Source organism: Eschrichtius robustus, chromosome 11, assembly GCF_028021215.1.
Source record: "Eschrichtius robustus isolate mEscRob2 chromosome 11, mEscRob2.pri, whole genome shotgun sequence".
NCBI classification, from domain to species: Eukaryota; Metazoa; Chordata; class Mammalia; order Artiodactyla; family Eschrichtiidae; genus Eschrichtius; species Eschrichtius robustus.
The window spans coordinates 109,525,934-109,547,466 of record NC_090834.1 but is presented as its reverse complement, the minus strand read 5'-3'; the positions used below and the strand labels follow the sequence as shown (position 1 = coordinate 109,547,466).

At 56.6% G+C, this 21,533-nt stretch overlaps 1 protein-coding gene across 2 annotated transcripts in view; it reads right to left on the bottom strand.

Moving 5' to 3' along the window:
* LRP5 (LDL receptor related protein 5) overlaps positions 1–20,691 on the bottom strand; it is a 109,955-nt gene extending 89,264 nt beyond the window's left edge. For both annotated transcript variants that reach the window (XM_068554907.1, XM_068554908.1), the window contains exon 1: positions 20,502–20,691. In XM_068554907.1, coding sequence (XP_068411008.1) covers positions 20,502–20,580 — 79 coding nt within the window. In that variant the 5' untranslated portion in view covers positions 20,581–20,691. The remainder of the gene's footprint in view (positions 1–20,501) is intronic.
* Between the last annotated feature and the right edge of the window lie 842 nt (positions 20,692–21,533).

Genomic DNA, 21,533 nt, shown 5'->3' with positions numbered 1-21,533 from the left:
TTTCTGCACCGGGAAGGGAAGGGAAGAGCACTGCTGGGAATCGTGCTGAATCTATAGATCACTGAGGGGAAAACTGACATTTCTACGATATTGTCTTCCTATCCACGAACATTTATCTAGGTCTTCTTTAGTGTCCCCGTAAAATTTTGTTATTTTTTTTTTTTTGCATACAATCTGGCACATTATTTCTTCAATATACCCCCAGGTGCTTCAAATAAAATTCAAAGCATTAAAAAAAAAAATGAAACTTGCATGACTGTAACAGAGAGATTGCCAAATTCCCATGAATCTTATGATAAAACATGAAACTTCAAAGACACTTGGGTTGGGATGGGGACAAAGCCTCCCCCACTCCCCAGGCAGGAAAGCTCTATTTCCCCTCTAAGAGGAAACGGGTGAAAAGCACTGATCTGGCTAAAACGATGGGGACCAAGGAGAAACCTGTGCGGTCCCCCAAAGTGCAAGCGAACGAGCCTCCCCAGCTCCGAGCATAGAAAAGCTCCGTCCCTCCCCTCCAAGTGCAATAAAAGAACCACACGCAGCTTGGCCCAGAATGAGGCTCGGAGATCTTAAAATGGCTGGAAATAGTCACTGCTGTACCATTAGTAGCATCTCAGCAAAATCACACCTCAGTGTCTCATGGAACTTTCCTAATTAAGGGAGAGGCAATACTAAAAATCCAAGCTCACTTTTCTGTGGGAAGTTTCTCGAAGCCGAGGGCCCCCCGCCCCACATTTCCGTCCCTGCCCTCAGCTCCCGGGAGGCCCTCGCCACCTGTGCTGCCCTCACAGCGGGGGCAGCGGCCACGAGAGCCCTCGTGCAGCTACAGCGACCACAATTCCGGCCACAGAACCCCGTGTTTGATCTCGGGCTTCGACCCAACTGAGATAGGCTCTTTTTGGTGACACCATCCTGCAGTTATCTAAATGTTCTAAAGGAGAGACTTGACATTTACAACAATAATAAAATCTTGGGTTTCCTTTAACTGAACAGATGTTCTGCCTTTTATGGAAAGCTCAGCAAACTCAAACTTGTAGGCCTGAAAGGGCTGAGCCCGAGTGATGAACCTTTGAGAACATCTCTGAATGCCCGGGAATGATTCTACTCCCTGGTTTCCACCTCGGCTGAGTTATCACAGCCCCCACCCAACCACCCACCCAAAGACTCCTCACCATCAATCCATCCATCCATCCATCCATCCACCCACCCACCCACCCATCTCAGAACCCACTGAGCCAGGGAATATCCCCAAATTCCTCTCTCCGTCCCCCTACCAAGGCCTCAGGCCCCCCACCCTCTCCTCCCCCATGCCTTTCACCGCTCCCACTCCCACCAAACCCTCCCTGGTGGCTACGCCGGGCCCCGGTGAAAGCCTGGGTCCTCCGTGAGCCCTCCCAGCCCACCCCGCTTCCCCGAGGGTGTTGTGTGTACCCTCACCAGGCGGGCCACACCCCACTCCCCAGGGCAGGGATAGGGGTGTCACCCACACGGTCCCATGCAGAACAGGGCTGCCTGCCAAAGGGGCGGTGGTCCACCCTTCCCATTCCAGGCACTTTTTTTAAAAATTTATTCATTCATTCATTCATTCATTCATTCACTCGGCTGCACTGGGTCTTAGTCGTGGCACGTGGGATCTTTCGCGTGCGGGATCTTCGTTGCAGCACGTGGGCTCTTTAGTTGCGGCATGCGGGCTCTTAGTTGCAGAATGCGTGTGGGATCTAGTTCCCTGACCAGGGATGGAACTCGGGCCCCCTGCCCTGGGAGCGCAGAGTCTTAACCACTGCGCCACCCGGGAAGTCTCCAGGCGCTGTCTTGATGATGATCGATTGATTGATTGAGTTGCTGCCATTCGCATACAAATAACGAAGAAATGCCAGATTTCGCTTCAAATCTGTAGCAGATGTCGCCAGACAACTGTAAGCCATTCTGAAGGACAGCCTGCCTTTTCCCAAACCAAGGCTGCTCGGGTTATAAAGAGCTTTTATCACGACCACAGGGGTGGGGGCGTTCGGAACAGACACAACTAGAATGCGGCTCCCGGGGCCGGGCACATGGGTGATGGCTGGGAAGGAGCTCGAGGAAACTTCCGGAACACTGGAAGTCCTACGCTCGACCCGGGCTGACAGGTGAGCTGTGGATATTCACCAACCTGCTTTCCTAAGATCTGTGCACATGGCTGGGTGCGGGACAAAGGCCACCCCCCACCCCCGTCCCAGCCCAGCCGTGTGGTCACACCCTGCTCCCCGCACTCACCCCACACTTGCCCGGCTCCCAGTGCCTCCCCACCTGCCTCCCCCGCTCCGTCCACACGTTCCCCGCCACCGCCCCGACCCTCAGCCAGGCCCAGGCTCCCAGTGCCTCCCCACCTGCCTCCCCACTCCGTCCACACGTTCCCCGCCACCGCCCCGACCCTCAGCCAGGCCCAGGCCCCCAACTCAGCTTGGAGAGCACCCTCTCCCTTCCAGCTCGGTCACCCCCGTTTCTGATGTTCCCCAGCCCCCATCCCAGTCTCTCTAATACATACATACATACGTACACACACACACGCACGCACGCACGCACGCACGCACGCACGCACGCGCGCGGACTATAGGAAGGTGGTAATTAACCCTGAGGCCCCCGGCAAGCTTCCCGAGCAGGGTCCACATTTCAAAGGTCAGGGAAGCAGGGACCACATTTCAAAGGTCAGGGAAGCAGGCGAACAGGAAACGGTCAGGGGGGCAGGTTTGGGGGGGGTGGAGCAGGAAAGAAGAAAATCAGCTGCAGAAGATAAAAAGAAAATGAGGTAGTTTGTTTCAGCCACCTTAGAGCACAAAGAAACTTAGGACGTGGGCCTCCCGGTCTCCATGAAACAGGGAGATGGGCTGGGGGGTTGTCCCCTGCATGGGGGGCTATGGCCCTGACACGGGGCCACTCAGGCCCTAGGGCAGGCAGGAGGGCACACTGGCCATGCTGAGGACAGGACTGAACCTCCGTTCTGGGAAGAGCCTGGGCTTGGAAGGTACTGGAAGACCTGGGGGACAAACAAAGGGCCGGAACCTGACCCAGGCCCAGTGCCTGCAGAGGGACCCCTGGGTGTCAGGGCAGCCAACCACCCCCAAGGGCTACTCTGAGGGTCCCGACCCTGACCCAGCTGACCTGGCCCGTTTCAGGAATGACCATGTGGCCCTAATTCCCACCCAGCAAAGGGTCACCCCCAGCCCAGGGTCACCCCCAGGGATGACATCAGATTATCATCGAGCCCCCCACCTCGCAAGTGGTAACCACCAGTGCCCAGCCCCCAGCCCAACACCCACAGGGGACCACAGACCCAAGGGGGCCGGGCAGAGGAAGAAATGCCTGCTGTGTGCTCCCAACCCTCTACCTTTGCCCAACTACCCTCATGACCCCCTGCTGAGGGAGGAGCTAGCTTATCTACCTTTTTTAGTAGATAAGGTATCCAAAGCACAGCGGTCACCAAGGTCACCAAGGTCACATAGCAAGGCCACGCAGCACGCAATTGGCAGGGGTGGGGGTGGAGCCCCGATCCTGCGCTGGGCTTTTCCCTCCACCACCTCCCCCGCCCCAAAACCCTATGGACTCTAGACTAAACCTGTGTGAGGGAACAAAGCCCCAAAGCAACCAACAAGTACCTCCAGGAACATAAATGTCGACAAATCTCACCAAATCCCTTGATGAGAACGGCCGGGAGCTTACTCTGACCTTAAGACTCAAACAGGACGCTGGGTCATCCCACACGGTCAGCGGAGAGAGAGAGGGCCACCATCCAGAGGTGACAGCTTGAAGAAGCCACCCCAAAGCGAGGGTGGCAGTGAAGAGCAGTGCCGGCGACGTCATGTGTCACCCTGGGCACAACCCGGCTCGTAGGACAGTCACCGCCCTCTCTCCCCAACCTGTCAAGGCTGCCTAGGCAGAGGGGGACCCAGGGGCACGTGATTACCAGTCTAAAGGCTCTGAGAAGTCCCGCAGTGAGAAACCTAGTTCACTTCCTAAGCCCCAGGATTCCCCAGATGCATCTGATCACAAATAGTTTCTAGTCTTGGCCCAGGGGATACGTTTTGCAAAACCTGGGGTCCTAGGATGTTGGTGATCTCAGCTCCACACCCTCACTTTCCACCACCCCAGCCGCCTCCCCCGCCTTTCACGGACAAGGAGGCTGATGGTCACCGAGATCCGGGGCTCCCTGGGGAGGGGGGCCTCACTCACCCCACACACGCAGCTGCCACGAGGAGCCCCTCCGGCTGTGGCCAGTGGCTGCCAGCCTTGATGGAGAGGCTTCCTCCATCTGGTTACGAGGAAATCGTTTACAACAGACCACCCGGGATACACATGACCCAACAGTCTCCAAGGCATCGGTCCACACTCCACGACCAACGCAGCACAGAACTGGTGACCCAGCTGACCGGGACCCCCAGGCCAAGTGCTCGCATCCGGCCCGCAGGCCACCCAGAGCTGGTTCACAACTACTATCTAGAGTCCAGTCCAAACACCAGTGAGGGGAGGACACATCCCACGCCAGGGCCAGTCAGCAGAGACAGATGGCCTTTCCCCAGACAGGGTCCATTACTGTAGCCCATCGGTGGTGGAAGCCGGGGTCTACGGAACACTGCACAGCGGAGATTTTCCTGCGAGGGCAAGTGCTTCTCCATGAAAGCCATTTCCCCCATAATTATGTTTTAATTGGGCAAATATATATATATTCCACCGCAGTGGCTGTGCAGGTGCTGATAGGGCTGGGGGGCCGGAAGCAGAGGCCCAGGGGCCTGAGAGGGAAGGAAACAGGTGGTGAGGGCTCACCTCAGGCACCTCTGTCCCTCCCTCCCTCCCCTGCACCCACAAACACCCCGACACACACACCCACACTTGCACTCACTCTGCAAGCCCTAATTCAGCGACGGTGGGATGTTACCCACTCGGTGATACCTAGGACAAGTTTTTAGGGAATATGACATTTGATTTATCTCTGCCCAAGTGCGTTCTCACTAATTAGAAGGTTCAGGGCAGAGCAGGAAAAATATGTATTTCAGAGTCCCAGTTTGACTTGCCAGAAACCAGCCCGTTCTTAACATTCTTATTTTCGACAAAATATAGCATTCTGATTACATACCATTTCGGTTCCATGGCTCCCGGCCTGCCAGGCTCCCGGAAGCGGCCCAAGGCCACGGCAAAGATGGAGAGACAGGTCTTGGGATGGGGACTGACTCGGGCCCTGGAGGACGACACGCCCGTCCATTCGGGCAGAAGGCAAGTCAGTGGCTTTCAGCCGAAGGCCCAAGGCCCCAACCTAAACAGGCCCCAGGTGGCACCCCAGGTGTGTACAGGAGGCGGGCCACCCCGGAGAGGGGTTCTCGCGGCACTGCCCCCTCCAGGCCTGTTTCCTTGTCTGGACCGAGGGCCCAGCATCACGCTTATTTAAATGCACTGTGGCTCGTCAGCCAATTCAAATAGCAAGTAAGAGGTAGGCACTGGAGTCTCAGTCTGCCAACTGCAGTCCCTGTACGACCCTGAGAGTTCCTCAGGCTCTCCTAGCCTCAGCTTGCTCATCTGTGCGATGGGGTCTGATGGCACCCCGCCCCCAGAGAGGAGAAGGATTCAATGAGTCAATCGATGAACATCTCAGAGCCTGCCTGGTACACTGTAAGTTTTCAATAAATGTGAGCTATTTTTATCTATCGAGTCTAGAGATTTCTATCTCGGGTGTTCTAAGGCAGGATGTATTGACCAAAAAATAAAGATTTTCGTTAAATGCAGGCCTCAAATAAAGTGATCCCATAGAGATCGTTCTTAATGGAGACCAGTATCAGAACCGCCCTAAGTGCAAGCTTTCAGGGTCACTTAGCTGTCCTTGGGAATCAACCAAGGAGGCACTTCTAAGGGTACTGTGTGTGCGCACACGTGTGTGTGTGTGTGTGCGCACGTGCCTCTGTGTGGTTCACAGGTCCCCCAAGGAGCACACACGCCCTGTGTCTCAAGTAACGAAGCGAGAGGCCAAGCAGCGGAGGAGGGCCTGAAGCCCCCTGGGCTCTGGTGATGCCCACCTGGTTCTACCTGGCTCTCCAGCCAACTCTGCACCTGCACTGTGTCCTGGAGACCTGCCCTTGACACAGGACTGGTATTTGATACAAGAAAGACAAAAAGAAGAGGAAAGGGGCCAGATCAACTCCTGGTAAGAGAGACAGTACCAAGTCCCAGGGTCCACAAACGCAATGCAGACACAAGAATTTAGCGCAAGGCCACACAGTTAACTGAAGGACTGGGGACAAAGGTGCAGGCTGCAGTGCCTCTAAGTCCCAACCCTCAAATCCCCCCCACAGGCAAGCAGACAGCCAGGCCCCCGGCAGTCAGCCAGGGCCTCTCACCAGGCTGGCACAGACTGGTCATTTCCACCGAGGTGGGGGAAGGTGGGATCGTCCCACCTCCCCCCATGCCCACTGGCAAGGAAGGTGGCGTGTTCCCCGTGTGGTTACAGAGACCTCATTGTTCTGCCCCACAGAGAGGAAACTGGAGAGGTGAGCTCAGAATGCATTTTGGAATCAGCAGAAAAGAACATCTGGGAAAGGAAACACGCTTCAGAAACAAACATACCTTTGTACCACCTTTTCTTTAAGTGTAGCAAAAAAATAATGATAATAAAGACGTGCCAAGTTGACCATCATTCTACAAAATCTCCTTTTTTTGGGGCAAAATTGGGAGGCTCTGTTTTCCAATGATCTTCTGTTCCAGGAAAAAAGCAGCCACCTGGGTGCCAAGACCCAGAGACTGCCCCAGGAGCCAACAGGACCTCGGGCTCAGGATACCTAGTCCCACAGAGAGAAGGGGACAGACAAAAACCATCAGATAAAAGAAAACTCCAACCTCTTGCCCCCCGGTCCCTGCTAAAGCCTCTCAGGACGCTGACATTCTCTGAGGAGCTGGCAGTTCTCAATTCCAAATATTTATGTGAGTTTGCGGGCTGCCTATAAAGTTCAGCGCCGAGGATCAGCACTGATTATTTTTGGAACCAAGCTGAGCATCAGGTCTGGAGGTTCGTAAGAACGTGGAGAAGCCCACGATTAGCATTTTGCGGGGCCCCAGCTGAGCGCATCCAGCATGCTGGGGACCCTGCAGACAGGTAGGTAAAGACGGAGCAGGTTTCACCAAAGAGGAAACCTGGAGAAGCCCCCTCCTCCCCTCCCCCAGCCCCTCTCTCAGCCACTGTGCCTGGATGCCGCTCACTTCCCCACATCCGACCACCCTTTCTGAATCACAGCACGTGATTCAGTCACACCTGATGTGACCTGGTCCCCACAGCAGGTGGGGCTGCCGTCACCCCATTTTATGGACCAGGAGAGTGAGGCACAAGGTGACCAAAGTCACACTCAGCCAATCAACGATGAGCGATCAAAGCGCTCAGGTTCTTTCCACACTTGAAATCCATTCATTTTACCTAATGGGGCAATCGAATGACCCCAGAACTGTCTGCAAAAGGGCTGGACACCAGGGCAGCATCCAGACAGGGGGAGACCACCCCCTGAGGCACTGCCGTGACCGTCCCGGGAGGATGGCGGCCCCTCAGCCTCTGTCTGGGTCCCCTCGTGCGTTCCAGGACAAGCCCTCTGTCCTCGGGCAGCAGAGACGCATGCTACAGCCTGATGCTCCTTGCTGCTCCTTCTGAGGCAGAGAGAGCAGGGCCCAGAAAGCAGGACACTGCGCCGGCGGGGGAGCCCGAACAGGCTGGGGGGTCAAAGCGCCTCCTGCCATCTCTGGGGCTCCCACCCCGGGTTCCCACCTGCCAGGGTGGGCAGGGAAGATCATCGTTCCTGTGCACCCATCCGTAGGCACACAACAACCCAAGAGCCCAAGTCCACGCTCCCCCCCCCGCCCGGGGACCCTCCTCACCAGGACCACATGGGCTCTGGGGGGGCCTCAGGGGTTCTAAGCGTGGAGCTACGTGTCTCCTGCATGATGAAGCCTTGAGTCTGGGGGTGGAGGAAGGGGGCGCGTCCCATCACTGGGTCACTCCACAAACTCTTGCTTCCCCTCAGCCTCATCAGTGACCACGGAGATGAGGCTGACCTCCCTGCCGCAAGAGCTGGTCGAAGGAGTGGAGCAATAGCCCTCCAGAAGGTAGACCTTTCGGGGAGAGAGGCTGCCGTGCTTTCTCACAAGGGAGAGAGACCGATCCAGAGGAAGACGGGGTCCGGACGGCACCTCCGGGGAGCAGGCACGGGAAGGAAGGCCCTTCACAGCCCTCACCGGTACAGTCGCCGCTGGCCTGGGCCAGCCATGAGGATGGAGCCCCTGCCTGCCTGTGCTCATCCGGCTCCCAGGGGCCTGGTGCTGTGCCGGGCACACCTGCCAGAGGCTTAAATTACTCCTGGGCTAGAGGCAACAACAGGGTCAGGAGAGCCGGGAGCCTCCCGGGTCAAGGAGGAGGCCGGTCCCACCTGAGCAGGTGGAGAGGGCAGGTACGGAGGGAGGGCAGGGAGCTCAGGGCTGCACAGGAGCGGGGGCTCCACCCTGCAGGCAAAGGGCGCTGACCGTCCACGTCCCAGAGAGGGAAGCCACAAGGAGCAGGGACTTCAGTTTGAGGGTGAAGAGCCAGCACCTGGGCTGCCTCGTCCGCCCTTCAGCGGGGAAGGTGACGGGGTAGGAAGGGGGGGTGGGCAGGCCAGCGATGCTGGGGGGCTGGGAGGAGGGATGCGGGTCAGCCGATGAGAGAGGAGACCCTGGGGGTCGGCCAGGATGGCTCAGGGAAGAAGGAAGCAGGGTCTCCAACAACATCCTCTGAGGAGGGAGAGGCAGGGATTGAGCTCCTGGCCACACCCTCCCGGCCATGCCTCCAACAGAGCACAGGTTCCAGGAGAGACGCTGCCCTCAGATACCTGTACCTGCGCCCCCAGCCCCAGGGTTCCCGGCACCCACCTCACCGGGCTTCCAGCTACAAAATGCATGCCGGATTGACCTCGGCAAGGAAGCAAGTCCAGCACTGGAGCCATCAGGCCACTCGGGGCAATTAACGCAACTCAACACTCACCTTCTCAAAAGAGATGGACTGAGTGGTCCGAGCGGAGACGGCTCCCACCAAGCCACCTTCCAGCTGGAGTTGAACCTGATTCCAGAATCCCCCGAGGGCCCTCGCCCCAGAGAATAACAATTATGATTGCCCTAGTAACCCTAATAGCTAATAACTACTGAGGGCGCACGGGAGCTGGCCCCGTGCTAAGCACTTTACAGCCTCACCTCTTTGCATCCTCAGGTGTGTCTAAGCAGCGGCACTACGATTACCCCCCCACACCCCAACAGGTGGGGAAACTGAGGCCAGAGGGGTGGCTCACTTGTCCGAGGCTGCAGAGCTGGGAGTGGAGCCAGGAATGTGAGCCGAGCCAGAACAGATGGGAGGGGCCTGCTGTGCCCTGGGATTCCAGGCCGGGGAGGCTGGGCGGGCAGCCCCCAGGGCCCCCAGGCTCGCGGCTGGGATTCCTCCAGCAGCTCTCTCAGCTGTTCACAGCAAACCGAGGTGGGGGGACGACAGGGAAGGAGGCCGGGAGCTCAGTGTGTCCTCTGTCCAGGGGTGCCTGAGACAGCGGGTCTGCTCAGAGGCCAGCACTGGACACGGCTGCTGGAGGGGACAACACATCACGCCACAGGTGCCACGGTGGGGTGACCTTCCCAAGTGTCCACTAGGGACCAAGCTGGCCTTAGGTACTACGGGCAGGCAGGAGCAGCACGAGGCCCACCTGTCCTCTTCACACCTACAAAGAGTGGGCAGGGGACACTTGAACCAAATGTGTCCCTCGGTGTCCCTCACCACTCACAGATCAGAACGCATTCCTAACTGGGCACCCCCATCTGCGTCACCACCCTGCTTTGCTGACACCAGCTAGGGAAGTCCAGAAAAACCCTAACCTAAGCAAGTCCGGAAAAAACTCTAACCTAGGCAAGTCCGGAAAAACCCTAACCCTCTCCAGTTCCCCACTGAAAACACAACATCCCCTGAGACCCCAGCCATCCAGAGACCTTAAACCTTACTGCAGTAAGATCAGACTAGTGATTAAACCCCCAGAGTTTCTGGAAAACTCTCCCCTCACAGGTCCAAAGTCCCTAACACGACCCTCTAGGCATCCAGGGCTGGGGGGCGGTGTGTGGGGTAGGGTCCCACCTTCAGCCACCTTCCATCCTGGCAGGGCGGGGCACTGGGTACCTAGACAAGAAGCTCCAGAAAGGCCGGTGATGTTAAGACACAGGAGCCCAGGGGGAGAAAGGCTGGCCTGGCAGGTGCTCTGAGGGCATCTTCTTGGATCCTCACGGGTGGAGCAGAGCAAGGGGGCTGCCTGAAGCCCAGCACCCACCTTGCAGCCCGACCTGCCTGGATCCTGGAGCAGATCCCGCTTCATCCTCCAAATCAGTTATTCCCAGCCCGGGTCCACAGCCCAAGGGGCCACGCGGTGTGCTGGCCCCAAGAGGCACTTTCACGGCTGAAAAGCCAAATGGAAACTCCCCGGTGAGAGGTTGATGGAAACCCTGCAAGCCCCAGCAGCCCGGCTTGGCGATCGTGAGTGTCTGGGATCAATAAGCAGAAAAGGTTACTACTTAACAAATGTACTTTCCTTGGAAGGATAAACTCTTTCAAAGTAAAGGGGAAATTTTTAAAAAGCTAGACCTGGTAGCCAAAAGCATGGGAACTGCTCTTTGGCTCTGAGCAATCCTCTGTACATCTTGAACCGTTCACTGCTCAAGTGCCTTCTGAAAGGAGGTGCAGGGCGGGCTGCCTCGAGGGCAGATCACCGCCTGCACCACGGTGACCAGGACCACGCTCTCCAGGCAGGGGCGCACGCACGGGTCCCCTGGACCGCCCCCCAGCCCCGCCCCAGCAGAGCTAGACAGCCAGCATCTGTGAGCTGACACTCCACTTGCAGAGAACTCTGCCAGCACAGACCACCCCCCCGGCGGCACCCGGAGCAAGCGGTCAGCAGTTCGTGGGTTCTGGGCAGCCTAAGAGCTGCAGCAGGGAGCCAGGCAAGGACCCAGGCTGCGGTGGCCACGACCGGTGTAATGAGCCTCTTGAAAGAGAGGGCAGCAGCGGGAGGCCCACGGCGGCCGGGCTCGGGAGCCGCTCTCCCACGATACAGCACGGGCCCCGGGATTCAACCAGGGCTGAGCAAACTCATGCAGAGACCCGGGCAGTGACAACGCGACTGGAACAAGCTTCAGATGCTCAAGGGCGCGACCCTGAAGGGGCAATGTTCTCGTAAAAAAAATTTTTTTTTTGGATGCGCTGCGCGGCTTGCAGGATCTTAGTTCCCCGACCAGGGATCGAAACCGTGCCCCCTGCAGTGGAAGCACAGAGTCTTAACCACTGGACCGCCAGGGAAGTCCCAGGGCAATGCCCTCGTAATGCTTAAACTCCTGAAAGCTCATTAACAATATCCTCACTCAGCTACCTACTCTGTAGTTGTAACTCAAAAGCACAGAAACCTTCTTTTTTAGCATAAAAATTCTTGTACCACTATTTCTACTTTTTTTGCATGACTGAAGACGTTCTACAGTTTTTTGAAAGATGATAAAAATGACGGGTGAAGGATGCAGGCGCCAAGCCCCACTGTGACATCTCAGTCCGGGCTGTGGAAGGTGGGGAGGTATTACGTGGACCCAGGACATCGCGGTCCAGTGTGTTTAGGATGCACTGGGTTTCCCGAAGTAAAATAAAGGCCAGCTTTATTTGTTGCAGGCCATCTTAGAATCCAGACCCCGGAAATATGGGCTCTAGAGGGGGGAGGGGGGGTCCCACACTTGGCCCCAGAAGCCTCTTGTCATGTAGCAGGACAGCTGTTTCACAATCTGGGAAACAAAGCCAGGCTGGAGTTTGGGATGCACACGGGAGCTCGCAACGCTGTAGATTTAGGGGCCAGGGGAAGTAAGGATGGGAAAGATCCGCTCCCTGGACAGACAAGGCCTCGGGAATCCTCCGGGCAGCTACGCTGAGTGTCCACTGCACACCAGACACCAGGCCAGAGGCAGAAGGACGCAGATGAAGATGATCTGTCCCCCAGGCCCTCTCAGGCTGGGTGGACCATGAAAGGTTCTGGACTCCGAGGAGATGGATCTGCCTGGAAAAGCGCTCACCCCAGAGAGCAGAGGCACATCCTCAGTGGCAGCATGGAATACTGGGCCAAAAAGTTCCAACTCTGGACACCACGAAACCAGTGTAGTTTTTCTTAGAAAGGGAAGGATATGATGAAACTAGTTTTCGAAAAATTAACCTGGCCAGAGTGAAAGCTAAACGGGCAAGGGGAAGGTTCTAGAAAGCAGAGACCAACTAGAAGCTGATGTAATCCTCCACCTGGAATCTAGTCCTCCATGGGGTACTGTGGAGGCCCCGGGGGGAAGCCTCAGAGCCCAGGGGTCTGGGTGCGGGAGGGAACGGAGACAGGCCTGAATCTGGACAGCAGGGGAAGGGCGGTCATCAAAGTGCTCCCCGCTTCCAGCCTGAGTAAAGAGGAATCCAGCGGGGCCAAGGCGGGCTCCTGTCGCACCCCGGTTCCCCGCATTCAGTCTCCTTTGGGGAACCAAGCTCACTCTGGGGAAAGTTCAGAGAAATGGCCTCCCCCACAAAGGCCAGCCGGAGAACACACCTTGACCTGCAACCAGCTTGCGGGGAGGACATCCCCTCAGCTCCCATCGTGGACAACGCCTGCTCCTTCCAGGGCGGAGTCCCAGGTGGCAGCTGTCCGCATGCGGCAACTCTGGAAAGCACCCAGGCCCCCGGGGCTCAAGTGTCCGGGCCGGGGCCACGCACTCAGGTGGCCTTTAATGCCCATTGAGCAATTTCCTGAGAGTTTTGGGGACCTACCTAGGCAGGTACCACCTCCCCATCTGGGTTAATAGAGGGTACAGCCCAGGGAAGAAATTAAGGTTGCTCACATTTTGTTCTGGAATGAACGGGGGGAGGGGAGCAATCATTCACGCGGTAATTATATTTGCCTCCGGGCAAGCGCTGGGATTAGTTGCACTAGAGCCTGTTTCCTGAGCAGACGCTGCCGTGAGCCAGCCAGCAGGAGAATCCCAGGCAATCCAGCGTACACACCACCTCTGAAGCACGCCACGTGCTAAGAGGAACCAAAAACGTGAAGACCAGCTCCGTTGCGGCCACAGGTGGATTTCCTTCCACAGCCAGAGACCAGCCTGCTTGGTCAGAGGCCACTTCTAAAGTCCAGCCCTCCGACACCTGTTGAATGTCACCATTTACTGTCCCCGGATCAAAGGATAGAACCTCATAGGCTGACTCTGAAGTTTATCCCAAAAGAATAAATGCACAAGAAGAGTCAACACAATTTTTTGAAAAAAGCAATGGAGGGGTAATTGCACAGTCGATCTCAAAATATACTATGATGCTATGGAAATTAAAACAGCAGCAGGCTGGCACAGAAAGACAGCCACAGGTCAAGAGAGCAGGACAAAAGTTTCCAGAATAAGGAGCCAAGCACCTGCGGACACGGCAAGTGAAAGAGTGCCATTTTAAATGAATGAGGATAGGATAGGCCACGCCATCAACTCCCTAACCACTTACTGGGGGGACAGTTCAGATCCCTACCTCATACCATATTCCCCCTCCCCACCAAAACCCAGAATAATGTCTGAATATAAAACAACAAAATAATAACAGTCTTGGAAGAAAATAAAGGAAGATGTATTTATAGTCTCGGGGTAGAGAAACAAGGCATAGAACCCAGCACCCATAAGAGAAAAGACTGAGTTTTGTTACATGAAACTTTCTAATGTCTTTGCCATAATAAACCACCAAAAACAAGGATGAAGGACTAGCTACAGATCAGAAGAAAAATCTGGAACAAATAAAATATAATAAAGAATTAACGTCCACCCCAAATAAAAAGTTCCTACAAATCAATAAGAAAAAGGTAAGCAACTCAACAGGAAAATGGGCCAAGGATAAGAGTAGGCAATTTGCACATAAGCCAGTAATGAAGGGAAGTGCACCCAAAATGTGTTATAATTTTTAACCAAATTGATTTTTAAAATAGAATCTGGTGATTCCCAGCACCGAAAGGAGAAGGAAAAGCATGTACCCTCAGAGATGCCTGGTAGGGTATAAATTGGTGCAGGCTTTTTGGAGGAATTTGTCAGTATCTTTAAAATTGTATAAATGGGACTTCCCTGGTGGCGCAGTGGTTAAGAATCTGCCTGCCAACGCAGGGGACACGGGTTTGAGCCCTGGTCCAGGAAGATCCCACATGCCGCGGAGCAACTAAGCCCATTCGCCACAACTACTGAGCCTGCGCTCTAGAGCCCGTGAGCCACAACTACTGAGCCCACGTGCCACAACTACTGAAGCCCATGCGCCTAGAGCCCGTGCTCCGCAACAAGAGAAGCCACCGCAATGAGAAGCCCACGTACCACAATGAAGAGTAGGCCCCACTCGCCGCAACTAGAGAAAGCCCACACGCAGCAACGAAGACCCAACGCGGCCAAAAAACAAACAAACAAATAAATAAAAGAACACATGATCTTAACTCATTTAAAAAAATATTGTATAAATGGACATACTCTTTGACAAGGAAGGTATCCTACAAAAATGCTTGTGTACGCACATGCACAGGTGCATACGCAATGTTATTCACTGTGTCATGCCCTGTAATAGCAATAAAGCCTGGAAAAACTTAAGTGCTCCGCAACCGGGTAAAAGCCATGAAATACGGTGTGCCCGTACTACAAAATACTACTTAGTTTTTAAAAAGGAACAAAAATCTAAAAATAAAGATACAGAAAATGTTTGTGATACATTAGCAAGTGAAAAAGAGAGGCTACAGAATGATAGGATCTATGTAAAAAATATGAGTACACGTTCAAAACAAAAATAACACACTAAACTATGTGTTGAAGGTGTGGTCATCTCTGACCAGGACACTGGTCTTCCCAGAAAGAGGTACCATGCAGTTAAGTGTTTAAGCTGTTTATATGTATTCATGTAGGTCTTGCATTTTAAAATATACATATCTGTAAAAGAAAGTGGCCAACAAGCACGTGTGAAGGTGCTCAACATCATAAGCCACCAGGAAACCGCCCGTCAAAACCACCGTGTGGTACCACTTCACACCTACTAGGATGGTGAGGGCCAAAAAGAGGGAACGTAACCAGGGCTGGCCAGGATGGGGAGAAACCGGAACCCTCGGGTGTCGCTGATGGGGATGTAAAATGGTGCCGCTGCCCTGGAAGACAGTTTCACGTTCCTCAAAAATTAAATACAGGATGGCCACATGATCCAGCAATTTCACTTTTCTGGGTATATCCCCCGAAAGTGAAAGCAGGGACTCATACAGATTCTTGCACACCCGTGTTCACACTGGCATTATTCACAACAGCCAAAGGTGGAAACGACCCAAGTGTCCATCAACAGGCGAATGGATAAACAAAGTATTAAAATAAGCCACACACAAAAGGATAAACATCATGTGATTCCACAAATATGAGATACCTAGAAAAGGCAAATTCACAGACACAGAAGAGTAGAATAGAGGTTACCAGGGGCTGGGGGTAGAGTGAGAAATGGGGAGTGACTGCTTAATGGATACGGTTTCTGTTTGGGGTGATAAAAACTTTTTTTGGAAACACGTGGTGGTGACGGTCGCACAACATTGTGACTGTAATTAATGCCGCCCTTAAATTGTATACTTAAGGGTGGGAAAAAAGCAGGCCGGGATGGCAGAGCTGGGGGCTGCCACAGCCTCAGGAGGCCACACTCCAGACCTGAGCGTGCAGGGTCCCGGAGGGGTAAGGGTGGAGCCGCTGGGCCTTCGGGGAAGCCACACAGCCCAGGCCCAGCAGCGGAAGGGCAGTGGGGCCCGGGGGTGGCAGATGAGGCACCTCCTGGCTTCAGTTTAACCACTAGAAAAACTACATGCAGGCAAACTGAAAGCACCGAAAAAATCTACATTGAATCAAATACCAACCAAGAAAGCAAATAAGAAAATACCCAGAAAGCACAGTATCTCCCAGCCCTGCAAAAGGACTCACAGGCGACGTCACCAGGACAACTTCCCAGGGTCCTGGGCAAGAGAGATCCTGAGTCAGGGGGACAGAGGACAGCGGACATGTGACCCTGGGCACAGATACGATCAGACCCTGAGGTTCCAGCCCCAGGCAGCTGCCACCACTGCTGGCGCCTGAGGTCAACACGCCCACAACACCTCTCCCCTCCTTCCAGCCCCCCACTGGAAGACGGTGTCTGGGACTCTGACCCTCGGACTCTTTTAAAAGGAAACGGCCGCCTAGGGCACGACTCCCCCTGCCACCACGTCCTTCCCACAATGGCCCGCCTCAGCTTCCTCCTCATTGAACCCCAGCCAGCACCCTGCAAGGCACACGCCATCGTCCCCATTTTGTGGATGAGGAAACTGAGGCCAAGAGCTAGCAGACCACCACTTCCCGAGCTGAAGAGAAAGCAGAGAGCAGCCCGCAGCGGCGGGTGGGCCCAGGGGGCCGGCTCTTTGTGCCTCTGCCGCCCGCAGCTGTCAGCAGCGCTTGGACCCACACTGTCACCAGGACGCCCGCAGAGCAGAGAGGTCACTGCTTCCTGCACAAATGTGTCCCAGGCCCACAGGGGAAGGGGCTGCACGCGGCCCCCTGCTCCCGTCAGAGCCTCCCCATTCTGAGAGCGTGGTAAGTGACCATCCCAGAGGCCTGCTAAACCGCAGATGTCCAGTTCCTCCCAGGGCTTCTGTAATAATGAACATGGCACTAAGTCCACCTCCCAGCACCCCTCCCCTGCCAGAGGCCAGCCCTGGGCCCTTAGCTTGTCCCCTGGCCCGGCTCTCCCGGCTCTGAAGCTAATTTGCTCACGTCCCCGGCCCAGCTTTAAACAGCCTCCGCTGTCCAAACCCCTCAAGGACAACCGGCTCCCAGCCCGTGCCCACTGGGAGAAGTATTCAAGCAAGGTCAACCCATCAGCAGGTGGACGGATGAGCAAACGTGCTCTCTCCACATGACGGAAGGCTGTTCAGCCGTGAAAGGAGCGGAGCGCTGACACGTGCTACAGCGTGGACGCACCTCGAAAGCATCCCACTAAATAAGAAGCCAGATGCAAAAGGCAGCACAGCCTATGATTCCCTGTATACGAAGTGTCCAGAACACGCGATTCCATAGAGACCCCAATTTGTGGGGTCGGCGGATGGGAAGTTGTTGAAGTTATGGTTTAATGGGTACAGGGTTTTATTCTGGGGTGACGGAAATATTTTGTATCTTGATAGAAGGGGTACATGCACAGCACTGTGAATGTACTAAGTGCCACTCAATGGTATACTTTAAAATGGTTTATTTTATGTTACGTGATTTTCACCTCAATGTAAAAAAAAAAAAAAAAAAGATCAACACCTTTCCCCTGCGTTTCCTATCCTCCTCCTCCAACTAAAGTCTCTGGACGCTTCCATTGCTTTCTGGACCATATCCAGACTCTGCAGCGCGATCCAGCCTCTTTCAGCAGAGACCCGCCGGTTCTTGAGGACAGGGCTCTGGGACTGAGCCCACCTCTCCCAGAGCTGCACAGTCAGCTTCTGTTTGCCTTCCTGTCAACCGGACACCCCGACAGCAAAGGCCCGGGCCTCCTCTGCCATTCTGTCCCATTCTCTCCCCAGGGCTTCACCAGGCACCAAGAGTAGCAGCAACAATAATAAGACATGATACAGGCACGCGTCAACTCACTGAACTATTGGGAGGAAGTATTGTTATACCCATTTTACAGAAGAGAAAACTAAGGTACACAAAGGTGGAGTCAGCTGCCCAAGCTCCCCCCACAAGCAAGGCTCTGCCCACACTGTTAACCACCACAAGAACCCTCACCCAGTGTTGCAGCGATAAACAAGTCAGACAGCGGGCTAGAGGTCCAAGGTCCCACACAGAAGAAAAATCCGGACTGTGTGATAATAGCTTCTAGACCTTCCAGGCAGAAAGATCAAGGACCCCATTACACAACAGGCACTGCAGCTCTGCCACCACCGGTCCCTCACCCGGGCCAGGAATGGTGCTAAGGGTTTCCCAGGCAGCATTTAACGTTCCGGACCATGCTGGCTGGGGGTTGGGGGGACCAGGTGAGGACACAGAATACAAAGAAGCTAAGTAAGTTGTCCGAAGTCAAACAGGTACTGAGCCTCTAGACCCAAGTGGTCTGACCCCAAAGCCCCCGCCCTCAGCCCTGGCAAGCCCAAGCTGCAGGGTAGGAAGCCACGCTGAGTCCTCACCTAACTGCACACACCCCCATCCCGTGTGCAAATTCTGCTAAATGCCTGAGCGGTGACACAGTGCAGCTGAAATTAAACGGGTTCCAAATACGACGGGATCTCCACAGCAAATGCTGGATCATGTGGGTGCACTGGGTAAATTCTTGGAACTGAACGGGAGGGTTCAAGGCACGTGGGCCCTGCTTTGGGAAGCAGAGGGTCCTTTAGGGGAACTCTCAGCGGACTCTCCGCAGCAATTAGTTAACTCAATACCCACCTGCCGGGCCCTCCCCGTGGGCCAGGCAGTGAGCATCTGCAGTAACCACCCAGGGGGCAGTCCTGGAGCAAGTTCTGTGGGGCTAAAAGGGAGAGGCCTGGGCCGTGGGGCTGGGGCAGGCCATTCCCAGCACGGGGACCACTAGAACAAAGGCATTTCCGTGGGCTCACCGCTTCAAATTGCAACAGGAAGCAATCAGGGAAAATAATTGGCTACCAACTTACTGGCTCCACTCCGGACTGTGGCATAAATCTAACACAGAAATCAGGGACATGACGTGTCAAGAACAGTCAAAAGAGCTCTGCAGAAAGATCCCTCCTTTTCGTCCCATTTTAGGACCAGATTACCACATTAGCCGGTGCTCTAAAAACCTCGCGTTGACATGCTTTCTAATGTTAAAATAATCGAGTCTATTTTTGCCTCCTACACAACTGAGCTCCACAGATGTGATGCCTTCTCCTTGGGGGCTCGAACCGCAGGACAGGCACTCGAGTCCAGCAACATCACCCCAAAGGTCCAGGAAATCCAAAACTGCAACACAGTGAAAAGCAACGCAGCCGGCTGAGAAACCCCACCTTTAAAACAAACATCTTCCCCAAAAAAACCCTTTTGCCTCCGTGATCCAGGCATTTCCGGAAAGAGAAGGAGAAGCGTTGGCCTGAACTACCCAGATACTGTCATTGTTTTGTCGTCACCTTGTTTTGCTAGTATCAGACAGGGCCAAGAATGTAAACACGCTCCTGAGACAGGCAAATTTGGGGTGAAACCGCCAAGAGTCTCCAGGCTTGGGCTGGGAGGCAAGAGGACTTGAGGAAACTACCCCCTCTCCGCCCCCCAAACCTCAATGGAGGGGCCGCAGCGCTGGGAATGTGACCACAGAGCCAGGCCAGGACACCTCCCTGCAGTGTCCACACTGGAAATATTCAGGGAGACAGCTGTTTGTCTTAAAGAGGCCCAGACAAAGGGACCCGAGCCGCCCCCCACCCACCCGCGACTGCCACCGGCAGAACAGCAGCCTGGAGAGCACCGGACTCGCAGTGCCGTGTCCACTTGGCCAGCCACACTCCAGAAAAACAGAACACTCACGTCGGAAGAGAATGATTTAAGTAGCGAGAGGCTTGCTTCAAAAACCACATGGCAATCTCCAAATTAAAAGAACATGTGTAGCTTTTCACAAGGCGCTTCGTTTCCTGAGTCCTCCTGACCTCAACTCCACCCCTTGGGGACACACCAAAAGTTGGAGAGAAAGGTCTCCAGTCCCCGATCTCCCAAAGGGTGGGTGTCTAGCTGAGGCCCCACGCCGCGCGCTGCGACCACGTCACCCCGAGGCGGCCCCACGCAGCCGGCCCCCGGGGTGGACACCGGCCGGGTGTCACTGTTTGGGGCCCCAGCGGCCAGACGGGTCGTCCGGGCACCTGGCAGGTGTCAGTCCGTTTGGAAACCGACAGCAACGCAGATGAAAGGGGTAGCGCCACAGGCCAGGCCGCCCGGCGCCCGGTTCAGAACTTTCTCTGCAATTTAAATCAGTTCCCGGAGCTCGCAGGCCGGCCGCGCGGCCATCGGAAACAGGGTCGGGAAGGAGTTCCCGACACTGGGCGGCAAGGCCTGCCTCCGGGCCGAAAGTCCCCGCTCCGTGTCTGCCCGCGGGCCGGGGTCCCCCCGCCGCGGGCTTCGGGCGGGCGCACTTCGGAGCGCGCCCCGGGGGCCGGGCAGGTGAGGACGCGCCCGCGCCGCACCTGGCGGGGTCGACGCCGCCCGCGCGCCCTCCTCGCCGGCCCGGGACGCGGGACGGGACCCGGCTTCCCCGGGAGGGGCTCGGGCGGGCGAGACAAAGGGCCCGCGCGCAGCCCCCGGGCGGCGGGCGCGGCGGGGGGGCGGCGAGAACCCGCGGCGCGCGCCCCAACTCGCCCCCAACTTCCAAAGTCGCTTCCGAGGCGGCGCCGCGCACTTGGCCGCGGGGCGGCCGAGCCGCCCGGGCGCCCGGGCCATTGTCCCTCCGGCCCGCGCCCACCTACCCGCGGCGGGGGCCAGGCTGCAGCAGAGCGCGAGCAGCAGCAGCGGCGGCGGCGGAGGCCGGGGCGGCGCCGCCTCCATGTTGTCCGGAGCCGGACGGGCCCGCGCCGCGCTCACTCGGGCTCCATGGCGCGGCGGCCGCGGCTCCTCGCGCGGCTCCGGGCGCCTGCCGCCTCCCCCCTCGGGCGCCGCGGAGCAGGACGACGGGGGAGGAGGCAGGAGGCGCGGGAGCGGAAGCCGCGCCGCGTCTCCGCCCCCCGCCGCCGCCGCCGCCGCCGCCGCCGCCGCCCTCCCGCGCCCCACGCGCCGGCCGCGCCCTCCAGCGGGCGCCCCCCGGAGCCGGCCCGCGGCGAGGCGGCCGCCGCGCGAGGTCCCCGCGGCTCTGCCCGGGCCCCCGGCCCCCTGGGGCCGGCCGCCGGGGCTCCGCGGGGGCGCGGGGTCGGGCGCCGGGTTTGCACCCCGCGGGGCTCGGGGGCCGATCAAGTCCCGGAAGCAGGTGTGTTACCTGTAGAGCTGCCGGGACGGGGCTTGACCGTTGGGGAAACTGAGGCACGGGGGCGGGGCGTGCGAAGGGGTTGCCCGAGAGCACACGGTGAGGCAGTTTCTGGGCTGGAAGCCAGGGGCCCCGAGCCAGGTGCGCGCGCTTTCCCGCGACCGCAGCCACTCCGGCAGCGTCCCTCCGGGGGCGGCCCCGCGACACCTGTTCTCACTGGGGAGGGCACAGGAGGGCGACCGCGAGTCGCTGCAGGGCAGGCACAGAGGCGGGTGATGGAGAGTCAGGTGGGGGCTGCACGGGCTGGGAAGTGGGGCGGGGCGGGGTGGGGGGTTGAGGTTTTATTTTTAAACTAAATGTGTACCCTAGACGTTAATTATGGTACTCGAAGACCGAGCGGTAGACACGCTGTTCTTCCAAATATGCTTGTAGGCGGCCTCTAGGGTGGCAGACCTCACCTTTGATCGTTCAACAAGCAGGCACTGAGCCCGGCCACCCCCGACCCATTTCCCCCCCCCCCGCCCCCCGCCGTGCCCACCTG